Source organism: Gymnoscopelus microlampas, assembly GCF_963454915.1.
Source record: "Gymnoscopelus microlampas genome assembly, chromosome: 18".
In the NCBI taxonomy this organism is placed as follows: domain Eukaryota; kingdom Metazoa; phylum Chordata; class Actinopteri; order Myctophiformes; family Myctophidae; genus Gymnoscopelus; species Gymnoscopelus microlampas.
This window is the reverse complement of record NC_139955.1, coordinates 26575155-26593947: the sequence shown is the minus strand read 5'-3', so window position 1 is coordinate 26593947 and position 18793 is coordinate 26575155. Positions and strand designations below refer to the sequence as shown.

Here is an 18793-nt window from a genome sequence, read left to right as displayed (position 1 = left end):
TATGTTCACTGTGCTTACTTATTGCTCACACACACATTCTGAACATATACATAGTTCCTTGTGTATGTATTGATGTGCAATATTGATGTTATCTGGAAAGTTAGCAAGTATCAATATCAAACATCTAACACTATAATCACATTCAGTACATTAACATTGTCACTGGTGGGTGAGAAGGTAAGTATGCTGGTTACTGTGATTCCCAAAGCCATAATATATACTGAGCACCAGTCTCACCAACAATTTGTTTCCTGTTTGTTCTCTTCCATGTTTCCTGCCTCTGCTGCTGCTGTTCTGCTGTTTGTTTCCTGTCTCAATGTCATATCCCTGTCTCTCCAAATAAGGTAAGAAATATTCCTAGCTTAAATTATTTCACCACAATGCCATTAATCACATGAACCCCAGCGTCCCTATTCATCATTTGGCAAAACTAGCCGATCTACAAGCTCTCACATTGTGAGCTAGGTGATCGGCTATTTTTGGAACAGAGATTTGGTGTAGAGGTAAACAAAGAGGGGGCCTATAGACCCTGAGGGACTCAGGGTCAAAGAACTATATAGGGTTCATGTGGTTAAACAAACACACACGTTATACTGACAGACTGATTAAGATTGATCAAGGCATCATTTCACCATGCAATTTCACATTAACAGTGACTTTTTATACTTTAAACTCTTAGGTCAAATGAAGAAATAGAGCTCCATAAGTATTTGAACAGTGAACCTTTTTGTCTGATGTTTTGGCTCTGTAGTATTGTCATGAGCAGCGGGTAATAGAGGCTACAGAAGACAAATGCTTGATATACGCTTGGTCGTACGACTGGGTCATGCGGCGAACATAGCTGTTCTACAAGCCCTGTGAGCTTGTAGATCAGCTATGTTCGACAAGCTGCACCGTTGTGTGCCAAAGTATAAACCAGGCTTAAGCCTCTCCGAAATGTTCTGCAGGAGATTGTCCAACCCAGATGATCAGAAATCTCTGCCTACTGATACGTCTGGGCATCTAAATTCAATATATGGGTGGCCTATTTTACATTTTATGGAATACAATGTTGGCCTTAACTTGTCCTTTTTAATAACCAATCTGAGTTTCTTGGATGTCTATGTCTCTGCAAATAGCATACAGTGTAAACTATGTTACTTGCAGCTAAATGTTACTGTGGTGGTATTATCACAGCCATAGTGAGTGGTATTTGTCTTGCCTGGATATGTTTACTGAATAATTAATGCAACAACATATAGCAACAGCGAGTACATGCCTACACAAATCGAGAAAATCGAACAAAAGAAAAAAGATCTGCACAATAAGTGCAGATTTTAATTACATTTAATTATTAAGACGTCAGATTACAAATTCAAGTATCTTGTTTACTTCCAGCTGTAACTGTTTATAGTGTCACCTGATCTGAGCCAGTCAAGCACTATTTGGGGAATGAATTGGACAAACACAATGGATACATAGAGGCATTAACTAAATACATTGAATCATTTTGATTCCAAGGTCTTGGTATGACCACTTTTAACTTGTAGATGTAATATTGTGCATGCCACGTCTTGCAACAGTTTATTGTCTGTCTGTGGATAGAACAGCTTGTTTACAATCAACAACTTGAGAATCACGTGACTAACACCTCTGGTCAGAAACAAACCATTGTGTCATGCAAGGACAATAAGCTAGAAATGTAATCAGCATTATTTAGAGGTGCCTCTGTTCATCTAGAAAGGTGGTAATTCTATGATCTGAATGAACAGCAGCAATAGAGACACAAGTAACAACCACTATTGATCAAAACAAACCCACAAAAGCGATTCACTATACTGAAAAGGCTATGTTAAGCTGAATGTGGTATTGTTAATTAAATATAGTCATGAAAGACAAACTGGATGACAAAGCATCAATACATCAGTGTGCAACTATTCATGGAGCTCAATTCTTTAGTATATCATTTCTGCATTTTACATCTCAAACACACTGCCAGCACCTATGGTGAGGCTGAATACAGGGATACATAGAGTATGAATGGCATTTGTATTTGCTTGAATGTGTTGACTCTGAAATTCGATGTTGTTCTCTAACTCATAAGCTATCATATTAAAAATACAAAATATCCAGGATAAGGTAAGGCGTATTGTGTCACGGGAGTTTATATTATCACATACTGTATTTGAACTAATTATCACCAATATGTGCCTACATATTTTCATAGAAGCATATAATTAACATATAACACATTTGTTACCACATCCCAACAACTCCTGCCCTTGATGTGGTGCGGTTTATTGGTCTTTAAATGCCTCGGCATCATGCCGTTCAGCAAGAGAAAGGGAACGGTGTTGTTTTGACTTCAAGCATGCCTGCCGTGCTGTTTGCATGGGAGCCGAGAAGCAGCCTCCCTCGCTGCAGCAGCACGAGTTGTCCGCCTGTGTGGCGCTGTCCACCCTCCTGGTGCTGAAACCAGCTCCACTAATCTCTGTGAAGCAGCCCTCTCCCCCTCCCTCTACCGGTCTCTCACATGGCTTCTCTATATCTCCCTCTGTCGTCCTCGACTATTCAGAGCACTTGCATTAAAGAATAATAATAACTATCTATAGCAAAAATGTTTTCTTATTTTGTTATCATGTTAATTATTATCAGTATTTTTATTTTGTTTACCGTTTCACTTCATTTCTTTAATTAGACATTTCATTTTAATGGTCTAGGATAAATCACAGCTAGTGCTGTCTGTTGGCAGGCAGATCTAGGAGTAGGAGGCATGCTCTACATTTTAGATTGATTTGATTGGTAGATGACGACGTACGTCAATGCGTGTGTGTGTGTGTGTGTGTGTGTGTGTGTGTGTGTGTGTGTGTGTGTGTGTGTGTGTGTGTGTGTGTGTGTGTGTGTGTGTGTGTGTGGGTGTGTGGGTGTGTGGGTGTGTGTGTGTGTGTGTGTGTGTGTGTGTGTGTGTGTGTGTGTGTGAGCGTGAGCGAGAGAGACCACTGTGGAAAAACACCCACCTACATACGCTCCTCTCCCCCTCCCTTTTCGTTTGCTCTACAGACCTCCATACGGGTATTTTATGTCGACTGCTGGTGCTGGCATAATTATTTCTGAGCCTCACAGAGTGCCCTGGTTACGTGATAACGTGTGTAGGGTGCACTATCTTTCTCTGACCACGGGAAGGCAACGAAGAGCCTTGTCAGCCACAGAGACATCACAGGGTGCAGGGACAGAAGATGTATAGGCAATATGCATACATCCACTCACAATGTATTCTGTGTTTGATTCTACAATTATCCATAATCCACCATACTTCGCCATTTATGGTCTTGCTGTGTGCTGCCATGCATACATTTTGTCAGGATTTTAATCATCCTGAAAAAAAAATGTTTTTTTAAACTTATAGTAATGATGATGATACTAATAATAATAAATATTTTTTTCATTAAAAAACAAATTGTTGGCAATGGTGCTCAAACGATAAGCAGTGGTCTTTGAACGTTTCATGTGATTCAGTGGTTCTCAACAGTACAAAACGGATGGTGCATCATAATTGATACGTCACTGGGCTCTGGATGCTTGTTGAAACCAGTACCACGATTGGTGGAAATCACTAGGCTCTGTGCACCAATAGGATGCAAAACTGTACAGAGAGATCTACTCCCTCCCTCCGTGCAGCTTCAGTACCGTAACCCTTACAATCCACAGAGAAGATAGAGAGGGATGCTTATACGGATACAAAGCATGTCCATCACTGTCAAATATGAGGAGGCATCGACATTGGATCATATTATTTTATTTGTTATCACCTAACCCTTAGAAGGTACATTTTGGGTGTAATGATGGCTTTTGATGGAATAATGTGGAATAGACTGCCTGCATGGCAGGTGCTTTTGTGGTGGCATCATTTATTTCTCTTGTGGAGTACAATAGACGCACAGACTCGCTACACAATCCCGGAGGAACTGAAACAGGGCTCTGTTGTAGGGAATTTATCCAAAGATCTTGGTTTGGTTGTCTCTGAACTCTACCGACGAAAATTGCGCATAACCTCGGAGTCTGGTAAGCAATATTTCAGTGTGGACCTAGGGAAGGGAGAACTGGTGGTGAGTGAGAGGATAGACAGGGAAAAAATGTGTGGACAAAGAGTGCCGTGTTTGCTGCCTTTGGAGGTCGTTATAGAAAACCCACTCCAGCTGCATCGAGTAGAGATTGAAATACAAGACATCAATGACAATTCCCCGAGTTTCACTACAAAAGAAAGTGCTTTGAAAATAGCAGAATCAATCAATCCAGGCGCAAGATTTCCCCTGGAAAGCGCACTTGATCCAGACGTTGTTTCCAATACCATACGAACTTATACCATCAGCAAAAATGACCATTTCAAATTAAACGTTAAAAATCACAAAGATGGAACAAAATTCCCCGAATTAGTCTTAGAAAAATCTCTTGATCGAGAGAGACAACCTGTGCACACTCTTATTTTGACTGCAATTGATGGTGGGGATCCTGTGCGTTCAGGAACCTCTGAAATCACCGTTACGGTTCTAGACATTAATGATAATGCACCCCAGTTTATGAGACAAGTGTATGAGGCTAATGTTAGTGAAAGTGTGACGCCAGGGACAGACATATTACACGTGAAAGCAACTGATCCAGATGAAGGTTTGAATGGAGAAATTGAATACTTTTTGGGGGATCGAACAACTGATTTAATTATATCACTGTTTGATATAGAACCTTCCTCTGGGGCTATTGTTGTGAAGGGGGCTTTAGACTACGAAAATAATTCGTTACATAGATTTGACGTCATTGCTAAAGACAAAGGGAATCCTCAGATGGATGGACATTGCAGCGTTGAAATAAAAATAATTGACATTAACGATAATACACCTGAAATAATTGTTACATCACTGACAACACCCGTTGCAGAGGATTCGGCCATTGGAACAGTTATAGCTTTGTTAAGTGCCAAGGACCCAGATTCTGGTGATAACGGTAAAATAAAGCTGAGCATATCTTCAAAGTCTCCATTCAAGCTAAACCCCTCTGTCTCCAAGCATTACGCACTAGTGACGAATGGACCACTTGATCGTGAAATAAATGCCCAATATAGCATACAGATAAATGCTGTTGACTCGGGAAAACCCTCATTGTCTAGTAAGAAAATAATCACTGTTGACGTGCTAGATGTAAATGACAACCCACCAGTTTTTTCCCAACCTCATTATGTTGTTTATGTAAAAGAGAATTATGCGCCTGGAAAAATATTATGCTCAGTGTCAGCCACCGATGCTGACATGGGAGCAAATGCCAGGATTTCCTACTCTATTTTAGACTCCAAAGTGCAGGACGTGTCTGTGTCCTCATATGTGTACATCAACTCTGATAATGGCAGCATCTACAGCATGCACTCGTTTGACTATGAGAAACTGAAGGTGTTTCAGATTCAGGTGCAGGCAAAGGACCAGGGCTCTCCATCTCTTAGCTGCAACGCTACTGTTAATGTTTTTATACTGGACCAAAACGACAATGCCCCCACTGTTATTTACCCCTCCTCCGCTATTCTGGGCTCGCTCTCTCATCAGAGGATGCCTCGCTCTGCTAAAGCAGGCCACCTTGTTACTAAGGTGACAGCCGTGGACGCTGACTCGGGCCATAACGCCTGGATCTCCTATAAGTTGGCAGAGGCCACGGACGCCTCTCTGTTCACTGTCAGTCTTTACACAGGAGAGGTGAGGACTAAACGTGCTGTATACGAGCAGGATGACTCCTCTCAGAGGCTGATTATAGAGATCAAAGATGACGGTGAACCAGTCCAATCTGCCACGGTTACAGTTTCTATCCTACTAGAGGATGGACTACATGCGCCCATTTTGGATGTACGGACGAAAGCAACTGAGCCCAATAAGAAAAGTGGGAGAGTCACACTTTATTTGATTCTCTCTCTGGCCGCGGTGTCCGTGCTGTCTCTTGTGACTTTACTCATCTTAGCAGTCAAGTGCATAAGGAACAGTAGAAGCAGCGATAGTTGCTGCATGAGACAGACTTACTTTGATGATTACAAGAACCCCAATAGAAACCTGCAGATCCAGCTCAACACAGACGGACCTATTAAGTACGTGGAGGTCCTGGGAGGAGACATGTTGTCTCAGAGTCAATCGTTCAGGTCATGTCTTACTCCCATGTCAGAGTACAGTGATTTCACCTTCGTTAAACCCAGCAGCACCACTGACTTTAAGGAGATGATGAACGTTCTAGATGCGTCTTTACCTGACAGCACGTGGACCTTTGAGAGCCAACAGGTGAGCAGAGATAAAGTGCATTGTATTTGTATTTTCTTTCTTTTTTTTCTCTTTCTTTTCTTTTTATTGTCTGCCTTATGCTTTCTGATAGGTAATTTGTGTAAGTAAGATAAAATATGGACTTTGTAGTTTCTGCTCATGTTTTCTGCATTTGAATATGTCAGCACGACATGAGCTCTGCCGTTGTTACGGTTGTTGTTTTTCTGCATGGGTGGCTGTTTCAGCACCATGGACAGCGTCCGGGTTTCCTGTTGATATTTAAAGGACTACACCATCCTTTTTGACAGTGGGTTCTTGTCACTCTTACTTTGATAGGATCTCATTCCTCAAAATAGTTTTTTATATATTTTATATTGAGATATAACAATCTATATTTACGATTATTATTGAAAACACAAAATCAAAATGCTGATGTTGGTGTTCTCACTTGAATTTTGTAATATATAGGTTCATTGTGCCATATGTTAGACAACCCCCCACCCACAGTCACATGCATTTACGTGCTTGGCACATAAATATGGATTATGCCACAATGGATATAAATTACGAAATATAAGTGAGAACACCAGCATCAGAATTGCATTTTGATGAAATGTGGTATAGGCCCTATTTTGTGCTGCTTGGTGTGTTTAATATATATTTTGAGAGCCATCAGACTTCATTAACAATTCTAGGCCCATGTAGGCTATAACGGGATATTTTTTCTTTTCTTTTCTTTATTTTATGTACCCACATGTCAAAAAGGCAGGTTTTTTTTTTTTTTTTCAGACCACTCACCATTGATGGCCCTGTCAATACTTGTAATCTGTCTTTTAAATTAGTTGATTAATAATTTCACACTTCTTGTTGGTGTTCTACTTTGATTTATTGAAAATGGCTTTAATGAGAACTCATTAAGTTAAAGAAAGACTTATTTTGTGTGTCTTCCTATGCATATATAGCGGGAACATACAACCTATTTTAATACTTGTAGCATACATCGATAGACATCTCATCCTGTCTCTCCAGACTCCACTGACATATTTAACTCAGGTTATCCTGTATCTCTAAAAGCGCTGGCTGCTCGCTGACGTTTTTATTGGTTCAAAGAGAGTGGATCTGACCAATAGCATGCAGAACTGTACAAAGAGATCTACTCCTCCCCCCATAGCATCAGCACTGTAACCCTCACAGTGCTACAAAAACCGAAGGAGAGAGTGGATATGCCAATACATTCTGTCGAAGGTTAAAAAAATGTCAGATGTAAATATTGCCAATAATTTGGCAATCTGTTGGATTATATTGGTTTGCGATGGATTTGAACGTGGATCTCTTTGTTTTTGATGGGAAATAGGGGACTGAAACAGTGCAGGGATGACAAAGACAATCGGATACAGAGACTGGAGATGGCATTCTCTTTGGTGGCATTACTTCTTTCTCGTGTGGAGTACAATAGATGGACAGACTCGCTACATAATCCCGGAGGAATTAAAACAAGGCTCAGTTGTTGGAAGTGTAGCCAAAGATCTGAGTTTGGGACTATCTGAGATTTTTGACCGTAAACTGCGCGTCGCCTCTGAGGCTGGTAAGCAGTATTTCAGTGTGGATGCGGGGAAGGGCGAGCTGGTGGTGAATGAGAGAATAGACAGGGAGGCTTTATGCGGACAAAGCGTCAGCTGTGTTCTACCTCTGCAAGTGATCATTGACCATCCTTTGCAACTATTTCGTGTTGAGGTAGAAATACAAGATATAAATGACAATGGGCCCGTTTTTCTCAAACCTGAACATGTTTTGAATATTGCAGAGTCGACAGTCATCGGAACTCGCTTTCCTCTTAAAAGCGCAGTGGATCCAGACGTGGGCTCAAATGCTTTAAAATCCTATAAACTCAGTCAGAACGAGCACTTTACATTGAATGTGAAAACTAACAAAGACGGGACAAAAATGCCAGAAATAGTTCTGCAAAAAGGTTTGGATAGAGAAAAACGTGCATTTTATAAGCTCATTCTCACTGCTTTAGATGGTGGAAATCCTGTAAGATCGGGAACATCCGATGTTATTATTAATGTGTTGGACATAAACGATAATGCACCTCAGTTTGAGAAATCACTTTATGAAGTCCCTGTTAACGAAGATTCATTAAAAGGTGGCGAAATTCTGACGGTTAAAGCAATTGATCTTGATGATGGAGAAAACGGAGAAGTATTGTATTCTTTTGCTGAGGATACATTGGAAATTATACTTAAAACATTTGCAATAGATCCTCATACAGGGGCAGTATATATCAATGATAGCTTGGATTATGAAAAGTCAAGAAAATATGAATTTGATGTTAGAGCAACCGATAGAGGAACTCCTGCTATGGATAGCCATTGTACAGTTCACGTGGAGGTAAAAGACGTTAATGACAATTCTCCAGAAATTATTCTCACTTCTCTGTCCAGTCCTGTTAGGGAGGATTCTCCCCCGGGCACTGTAGTTGCCCTGATAAATGCTAAAGATATTGACTCTGGTGATAATGGCAAGACGAGTTTAAGTTTACCCACAGAAAGTCCCTTTAAATTGAAGCCATCATTTTCTGACAATTACGCACTTGTTACAAATACTAAACTTGATCGAGAGAAATTCCCCCAATATAAAATTACAATTCGAGCAACGGACGCAGGTTCCCCACCCCTGACAAATGAAAAGGAAATTTCAATTGATGTTTTAGATGTAAATGACAACCCACCTGTATTCTCACAAACATTGTATATAATTTACGTAAAAGAGAATTATGAACCAGGTAAACTTTTATTCTCAGTGTCAGCCACCGATTGTGACGTCGGTGACAATGCCAAGATTTCCTACTCTATTTTAGACTCCAAAGTGCAGGACGTGTCTGTGTCGTCATATGTGTACATCAACTCTGATAATGGCAGCATCTACAGCATGCACTCGTTTGACTATGAGAAACTCAAGGTGTTTCAAATTCAGGTGCAGGCAAAGGACCAGGGCTCTCCATCTCTTAGCAGCAACGCTACTGTAAATGTTTTTATCCTGGACCAGAACGACAATGCCCCCACTGTTATTTACCCCTCCTCCGCTATTCTGGGCTCGCTCTCTCATCAGAGGATGCCTCGTTCTGCTAAAGCAGGCCACCTGGTTACTAAGGTGACGGCCGTGGACGCTGACTCGGGCCATAACGCCTGGATCTCCTATAAGTTGGTGGAGGCAACGGACGCCTCTCTGTTCACAGTCAGTCTTTACACAGGAGAGGTGAGGACTAAACGTGTTGTATACGAGCAGGACGACTCCTCTCAGACGCTGATTATAGAGATCAAAGACGACGGAGAACCAGTTCAGTCTGCCACTGTCACGGTTTCTATCCTACTAGAGGATGGACTACATGAGCCCATTTTGGATCTACGCAAGAAAGCAGCTGAGCCCAATAAGAAAAGTGGGAGAGTCACACTTTATTTGATTCTCTCTCTAGCTGCAGTGTCTGTGCTCTCTCTTATGACTTTTCTAATCGTAGCTGTTAAGTGCATAAGGAGCAGTAGAGGCAACGGTAGTTGCTGCATGAGACGAACTGACTGTGACGGTTACAAGAACCCCAACAGAAACCTGCAAATCCAGCTGAACACAGATGGACCTATTAAGTACGTTGAGGTCCTGGGGGGAGACATGTTGTCTCAGAGTCAGTCGTTCAGGTCGTGTCTCTCTCCCATGTCAGAGTACAGTGATTTCACCTTCGTTAAACCCAGCAGCACCACTGACTTTAAGGAGATGATGAACGTTCTAGATGCGTCTTTACCTGACAGCACGTGGACGTTTGAGAGCCAACAGGTGAGCAGAGAATAAACTCTGTGTTAAAATCAAAATGATGCCTCTGCTACAATTTGTATCCATTGACTATACTTCATTAATACCTCTGTGTGTGCGTGTGCGTGTGCGTCTGAGCGAGCATGATCTGTCTTTGTCGATGTTGTCACTTCCAGAGTTATATTATGATTTATTTTAAGTTTGACCGCAGAAGGCTTCGTCCACCACGTTTCAGCACCACTGAGGTGGACAGTTGCTCAAACACATAACAGTAACGTTAACTCCTTTCCTCCCTCCTATTTTCAGTTAATTTTGTCATAATTAGTTCTGAAGATTTGTACTCACAAGTCTCGGCTCCGTCTTTAGTGTATCTTTTCATTTGTTATTTGAACTACTATAGAAAAATGCCTGTCTCTAAAAATGAAATACTATATAGCAAAATAGAAAAGCACGTACACTCACTAATGGACGCATGAATATCCTTGACAAATCCCAGAAGCTCTTACTTCTTTATTGTTCCACCTTTCCTTCCCTCTTTTCCTCGAAATTACATATAAGGTACATATGAGGACTGGAAGAAAGGGATAGGGGAAGTAAAGTGTAATGAGGGCGAGAATAGCTACTTATTGCTTTCTATATTTTTTTCGGTTACTGGTTTGCAATCGAGAGTCCACTTTTACGACACTCACATTATCGCAGATAAATGTATTGCGTTTTATTGATTGGCAAATTGCAATTAAAATGTGGGTGGCGTGAATTGTAGAGTGTTGAATTAATAGTAACGTCATAATATACTTTGATACCATTGTGGATTTAGTGGTTCATGAAAAAATAAATTGGAGAAAATGTAATGTTTTTGATGTTGATGTTTTTCTAATGCAGCCTAAGTAATACATATTCGGAGAAATGGTATTGAAAACCATGCATAGACTGAGGTTATTTGTTGTCCCTCTATGGCATGCTTCTAGGCTGCTGTGACTTTAAGAGCACTGTTCAGTTCCTCTTATTGGATAGTGAGGAAATATGCTGTGCTCCAATAGCATACAAAACTGTACAAAGAGATCTACTCCCTCCCCCCATGCAGCTTCAGCACCATATCCCTCCACAATGGTCAGAGCCGGAGGAGACAGCGCTATGTAGTGCTCTGTACATTCTGTCATGATATAAGATCTGTGATTTAGTTATGCAGATACTTGCAGAATCTTTCTGTGGCATTGAGGTTTCAGAAGATGGATTTGAACACATTTCTGTGCTTTGTCTCAATGGGAATTAACGTATTGTAACAGATTAGGGATGACAAAGACAATTGGATATCGAGACTGGAGATGGCACGCTCTTTGGTGGCATCATTTCTTTCTCATGTGGAGTACAATAGACGGGCAAACTCGCTATACCATCCCGGAGGAATTAAAACAGGGGTCTGTTGTTGGAAATTTAGCCAAAGATCTGGGTTTGGGACTATCGGAGATTTTTGACCGTAAACTGCGTGTTGCCTCGGAGGCTGGTAAGCAGTATTTCAGTGTGAATGCGGGGAAGGGCGAGCTGGTGGTGAATGACAGAATAGACAGAGAGGCTTTATGCGGACAAAGCGCCAGCTGTGTTCTACCTCTGCAAGTTGTTGTAGAGAGCCCGTTACAGCTACACCGGATAGAAGTGGAAATAAAAGACATTAATGATAATTCTCCTAGTTTCCTTGCAAATGACATTTCCCTGGAAATACCTGAATCCACCGTTGCGGGTGTGCGCTTCCCACTGGAGAGCGCAGAGGATCCCGATGTTGGCAATAATGGGTTGAAAACATACACTCTTAGTAAAGATGAGTGTTTCAGTTTGAAGTTTAAAGAAGTTGAAGATGGAAAGAAAGTTCCTGAACTAATTCTAGAAAGACCTCTTGATCGGGAGAAAAGAGCTGTTCACACGCTCCTTTTGACGGCCGTAGATGGTGGAAATCCTATCAAATCAGGAACATCACAGATAACCATAACGGTAGTTGATATTAATGATAATGTTCCTGTATTCGAAAATGCCGTTTATAAGGTCAGCATTAAAGAAAGTACCTCTAAAGGTACGTCTATTCTTAAACTGAAAGCAACAGATATTGACGAGGGTCCAAATGGACAGATAATGTATTTCTTTGGCAAACGAACGCCTGATGTCGTGCTCTCCATATTTGAAATCAATTCATTGACGGGGGAGGTGCATTTAAAAGGCTATCTTGATTATGAGAAAGCTAATTCGTATCGGATTGATGTTAGGGCAAAAGACAAGGGAATTCCCGAAATGGAGGGCCATTGTACTGTTCAAATAGAAGTATTAGATAATAACGATAATGCCCCCGAAATTGTTATCACTTCAAAACCCAGCTCAGTACACGAAGACGCGCCAACTGGCACAGTAGTAGCCTTAATTAGTGCACGGGACCTTGACTCAGGTGATAATGGTAAAGTGACGTTAAAGCTCCCAAAAGGCTCGCCTTTTAATCTGAAACCATCATTTTCTAATAATTACGCGTTGATTACCAGTGGAGTTTTAGACAGAGAGAACTATTCTGAATATATTATTGAAATAATAGCAACCGATTCGGGTATTCCTCCTCTAACTAGTAAGAAAACTATACCTGTGAGCATAATTGATGTGAATGACAACCCTCCAGTATTCAATCAACCCTCATATAATGTGTACTCAAAGGAGAATGGCATGGCAGGGTCAATACTGTATACAGTGTCTGCATCAGATCTAGATTTTGGTGAAAATGCAAAGATGTCCTATTCTATTTTAGATTCCAAAGTGCAGGACGTGTCTGTGTCTTCATATGTCTACATAAACTCTGATAATGGCAGCATCTACAGCATGCACTCGTTTGACTATGAGAAACTGAAGATGTTTCAGATTCGGGTGCAGGCAAAGGACCAGGGCTCTCCATCTCTTAGCAGCAACGCTACTGTTAATGTTTTTATACTGGACCAGAACGACAATGCCCCCACTGTTATTTACCCCTCCTCTGCTGTTCTGGGCTCGCTCTCTCATCAGAGGATGCCTCGCTCTGCTAAAGCAGGCCACCTGGTTACTAAGGTGACGGCCGTGGACGCTGACTCGGGCCATAACGCCTGGATCTCCTATAAACTGAAGGAGGCCACGGACGCCTCTCTGTTCACTGTCAGTCTTTACACAGGAGAGGTGAGGACTAAACGCGCTGTATATGAGCAGGACGACTCCTCTCAGACGCTGATTATAGAGATCAAAGACGACGGAGAACCAGTCCAGTCTGCCACTGTCACGGTTTCTATCCTACTAGAGGATGGACTCCATGAGCCTATTTTGGACCTCCGAAGGAAAGCAGCTGAGCCCAATAAGAAAAGTGGGAGAATAACACTTTATTTGATTCTCTCTCTGGCTGGGGTGTCCGTGCTGTCTCTTGTTACTTTTCTCATTTTAGCTGTTAAGTGCATAAGGAGCAGTAGAGGCAGCGGTAGTTGCTGCATGAGACGGAGTGACTTTGATGATTACAAGAACCCCAACAGAAACCTGCAGATCCAGCTCAACTCAGACGGACCTATTAAGTATGTGGAGGTCCTGGGAGGAGACATGTTATCTCAGAGTCAATCGTTCAGGTCGTGTCTCTCTCCCATGTCAGAGTACAGTGATTTCACCTTCGTTAAACCCAGCAGCACCACTGACTTTAAGGAGATGATGAACGTGCTAGACGCTTCTTTACCTGACAGCACGTGGACATTTGAGAGCCAGCAGGTGAGCAGATTAAAAGAAAAATAATTGTGACGTAACTGACGTTCCATATTGTGCCTGATTTGTCAATGGTACATGACACACTGTTCGTCATAATAGGCCTAGTAAAACAACGTGTTGATTTTGAATGATTAAGCCATAAATTAACTCAGTCAGTATGGCTTTACTGCTCTACAAAGCCCAAGTAGGCTACAGTACAATTACCTGCACCTTTCGTCTCAAAGTCAAACATGCATCATGTAGGGCAGTATAGGCCAGTCATATGGAGAATGTAAATTTTATATACAGTCTATCTCTTTGTCTGGTTTTCTGTGGAATAATGTTTAGTTTTTGCTTCATTTTTATTTTTCAATCACATGGATCTATTTGAATTTGAAAAAGTTCTAAATAGAAATACAAGCAAAACAATTTACCCCACCGGATTTTTTTTATTTTAAATAGATGTTTCGTTTTATAAGTGATTGCGTAGGTCTTCACCCTACGAGAAAATATCACTCAATTAAAATGCTCATTTCAGGTGAACGCCTACTGCCTGCACCATTAGCTATTTTTTTTTTTTTTTTTTTTTTTTTAGCCAACTTCCTTAGTTAGACAATTAAGAGCTTGAGCAGGAGGTTACCGCACCAAATCATCTGTGGGGAGTGCACAAACCTATTACAGACCTGCACAGACACACTCATGCCTGCCACATACTACACATCCATCCAAGCTGAATAATAACACATTAGAAGATGTTGCAAATTGAATAGAAGAAATATAACAAAAATACGACCATAATAATAGGATAGAGTGCATGAATGTGTTTCTATCGTTCAATGATATGTGCACATAACATTGTCATGCAGGCCTATATAAAGCGTTAATTCAGCACCGCTTTTGTGGACAGCAGCGCTCACCTGAAATGGGCAAATTAATCTAGCGAAAATGGCCTATGCAATCACTTATGAAACTAAACATCTATTTATTTATTTATTTATTTATTTTTTATCCATTTTTAAATCTTATTACGGGTTTTGCTAATCGTTGGATAAATATAATATTTAACCCTCAAATGCATAGGCTACTCTACCTGAAGGCGTTAGTGACCCAGCTCAAGTTACCATTATTTTTAGTAAGAATATTGTTTTTTATTGTATTACTTTATATGCTTTTTCATCCAGTGGGTCATTTAACTAGAAACAATCGACGTACCATTTCTATGTCGATCAATCATTTGTGTGTATAAATAGAGGCTTCTGTGACTTTAAGAGCTCTCTATATTTCCCTCGTATTGGTGTTTAGAGGGAGAATCTGTGCACCAATAGCACAGAGAACTGTACAAAGAGATCTACTCCCTCCCCCATGCATCTCCAGCACCACAATGCTCAAAGACACGGGAGGGAGAGGATCGAACGCTTATACTAGAATATATAAATAAGTATATCGTTTTGCAACCAGTAATGCACAAATATGTTGGTGATGGTTCTGTTGGAATATCTTCCAGGTGATGGATTTTGATGATGCGCTTAGATCTAAATATCCTCTCGATGGATAATGATACAGTGTAACGGTCCAGGGATGACAAAGACAATCGGATACCGAGACTGGAGATGGCAGGCTCTATGGTGGAATTATTTCTTTCTCATTTGGAGTACAATAGAGGGACAGACTCGTTACACAATACCAGAGGAGCTAAAACAGGGCTCAGTGGTAGGAAATTTAGTTAAAGATCTGGGTTTAGGACTATCTGAGATTTCTGACCGTAAACTGCGTGTCGCCTCGGAGGCTGGTAAGCAGTATTTCAGTGTGGATGCGGGAAAGGGCGAGCTGGTGGTGAATGAGAGAACAGACAGAGAGGCTTTATGTGGACAAAGCGCCAGCTGTGTTCTACCTCTCCAAGTTGTCATCGAGGACCCGTTACAGCTTTATCGTGTTGAAGTTGAAATACAGGACATCAATGATAATTCACCTCGATTCCCATCAAATGATGTCACGTTAGAAATAGCGGAATCTACAGCTGCAGGGGTACGTTTTCCTTTAGAAAGTGCATTAGACCCTGATGTTGGGAGTAACTCATTGAAATCATATTATCTCAGTAAAGATGAATGTTTTAATATAAAGATTAAAGATGTTGCTGGTGGGCGGAAAATTCCCGAGTTGGTCTTGGTGAAATCTTTGGACAGAGAGAAAAAGGCTGTCCACAAAGTTTTATTAACAGCAATTGATGGAGGCAATCCGGTGAGATCTGGCACCACTCAACTCTCTATTAGAGTTCTTGATATTAATGATAATGTTCCCGTTTTTGAAACACCAATATACAAAGTATCTGTAAGTGAAACTTCTGCAGATGGTGAATTGATTGTACAAACTAAAGCGACAGACATTGATGATGGTCAAAATGGAGAAATAGAATATTCATTTGGATTGCACACACCAGACAGTATTCTGTCTGTATTTCATATCGACCCTATATTGGGAAAAATATTTCTAAAAGGTCAATTAGATTTCGAAAAAAATGCAAATTATGAAATAGACATCACTGCAAAAGATAAAGGCATTCCTGGAATGGAAGGGCATTGTAGTGTGCATGTAGAGGTTTTAGACGTTAACGATAATGCACCCGAAATTTTTCTCACCTCTCAGCCGAAGCCGGTGCGTGAGGATGCGCCCAGTGGCACCGTAGTAGCTTTGATCAGTGCTAGAGACCTTGACTCGGGTGATAATGGCAAAGTGATCTTACATCTGCCAAAGGAATCTCTATTTAGTATTAAACCATCATTTTCTAATAATTACGCACTGGTTACCAATGGTGTTTTAGACCGAGAGAGCTTCTCACAGTATAATATTGAAATATCAGCCAAAGATTCAGGATCTCCTCCCCTGACTAGTAAGAAAACTATACCTGTCAACATCATTGATGTTAATGACAATCATCCTATATTCACCCAGCCCACGTATAATGTGTATTTAAAGGAGAATGGAATAGCAGGCTCAATTCTTTACTCTGTGTCAGCAACTGATCTGGATTTAGGTGAAAATGCTAAGATTTCCTACTCTATTTTAGATTCCAAAGTGCAGGACTTGTCTGTTTCCTCATATGTCTACATAAACTCTGATAATGGCAGCATCTACAGCATGCACTCGTTTGACTATGAGAAACTGAAGGTGTTTCAGATTCGGGTTCAGGCAAAGGACCAGGGCTCTCCATCTCTTAGCTGCAACGCTACTGTAAATGTTTTTATACTGGACCAAAACGACAATGCCCCCACTGTTATTTACCCCTCCTCCGCTGTTCTGGGCTCGCTCTCTCATCAAAGGATGCCTCGCTCGGCTAAAGCAGGCCACCTGGTTACTAAGGTGACGGCCGTGGACGCTGACTCGGGCCATAACGCCTGGATCTCCTATAAGTTGGCAGAGGCCACGGACGCCTCTCTGTTCACTGTCAGTCTTTACACAGGAGAGGTGAGGACTAAACGCGCTGTATACGAGCAGGATGACTCCTCTCAGAGGCTAATTATAGAGATCAAAGATGACGGAGAACCAGTCCAGTCCGCCACAGTTACAGTGTCAATCCTACTAGAAGATGGACTCCATGAGCCTATTTTGGATCTACGGAAGAAAGCAGAGCCCATTAAGAAAAGTGGGAGAATAACGCTTTATTTGATTCTCTCTCTGGCTGCGGTGTCAGTGCTATCTCTTGTTACATTTCTAATATTAGCTGTTAAGTGCATAAGGAACAGTGGAGGCAACGGTAGTTGCTGCATAAGGCGAACTGACTGTGACGGTTACAAGAACCCCAATAGAAACCTACAAATCCAGCTCAACACTGACGGACCTATTAAGTACGTTGAGGTCCTGGGAGGAGACATGTTGTCTCAGAGTCAGTCGTTCAGGTCGTGTCTCTCTCCCATGTCAGAGTACAGTGATTTCACATTCGTTAAACCCAGCAGCACCACTGACTTTAAGGAGATGATGAACGTTCTAGATGCGTCTTTACCTGACAGCACGTGGACCTTTGAAAGCCAACAGGTGAGAAGATGATTGAAAAAATGGTTACGTTTTACACTGCGCCCTCATGCCAGTGATAAGAAAACACTGCTAGGTTGGTAGGAGTGGTGTCCTAATTTCAGGTCAAAAAACTCTGACCTGAAATAATCTCTAACCTCGTCTTTAATTAAAACCTATTGAAATGTTTGTGCCTGAAAGGCATTACAAAATATTTCTACATTGGGTTGCGTATAACACATGTAACAACACATTCACTACCATCTGACCAATTAGTACTTAGAGCACGCTCTGTTTGACATTCGTTGTTTTGGGTGATGGCATTTGCGACCACGTTTCAGCACCACTGAGGTGGACAGTTACAGCATCACCACTCCTTTCCTTTTCAGTAGGCTGCCACATTCATGAAGTGTCATGTCATGTGGTGTTAATTCTGTCTAAACTAAAGAAACTGCTCCACGCTCATTACCACTACTCGTTTATATTTTTCAAGGAATGAGTTGTATGTGTGTGTGTGTGTGTGTGTGTGTGTGTGTGTGTGTGTGTGTGTGTGTGTGTGTGTGTGTGTGTGTGTGTGTGTGTGTGTGTGTGTGTGTGTGTGTGTGTGTGTGTGTGTGTGTGTGTGTGTGTGTGTGTGTGTGTGTGCGTGCGTGCGTGCGTGCGTGCGTGCGTGCGTGTGCGCGCGCGCGTGCGTGCGTGCATGCGCAATTCAATATATCTAGCCCAAGTGTAATGTGAACCCTCGTTTTATGAGAAAATATTATGACAGCATATTGGGCTATTTCTCTCTGTGGTGTACGACTCCTCTTACGCTGCTGTGACTTTAAGAACACAGTTCAGTTTCTTATTGGATGATGGGGATTGTCGCTGTGCTCCAATAGTACATCAAACTGTACAAAGAGATCTACTCCCTCCCCCTAAGCTTCAGCACCACCTCACACTGGTTAGAGCTTGTGGTGACAAGGCTATGAGCTCGTATGTCATGATATTATAATATA

At 41.4% G+C, this 18793-nt stretch overlaps 3 protein-coding genes across 12 annotated transcripts in view; all 3 read left to right on the top strand.

Annotated features, from left to right (window-relative positions):
- The window catches only part of LOC311065419 (protocadherin gamma-C5-like), a gene marked incomplete at its 5' end in the record, with an annotated part of 366358 nt that overhangs the window by 312350 nt on the left and 35215 nt on the right, over positions 1–18793 (top strand). The gene's annotated exons all lie outside the window — the stretch shown is intronic.
- LOC311065421 (protocadherin gamma-C5-like) lies at positions 7638–10106 on the top strand (the record flags this gene model as incomplete). The annotated part of the gene is made up of 1 exon (XM_084085773.1): positions 7638–10106. One exon carries the CDS (start codon positions 7638–7640, stop codon positions 10104–10106), a length of 2469 nt encoding a protein of 822 aa, XP_083941899.1.
- Positions 15345–17831, top strand: LOC311065420 (protocadherin gamma-C5-like; the record flags this gene model as incomplete). The annotated part of the gene is made up of 1 exon (XM_084085772.1): positions 15345–17831. One exon carries the CDS (start codon positions 15345–15347, stop codon positions 17829–17831), a length of 2487 nt encoding a protein of 828 aa, XP_083941898.1.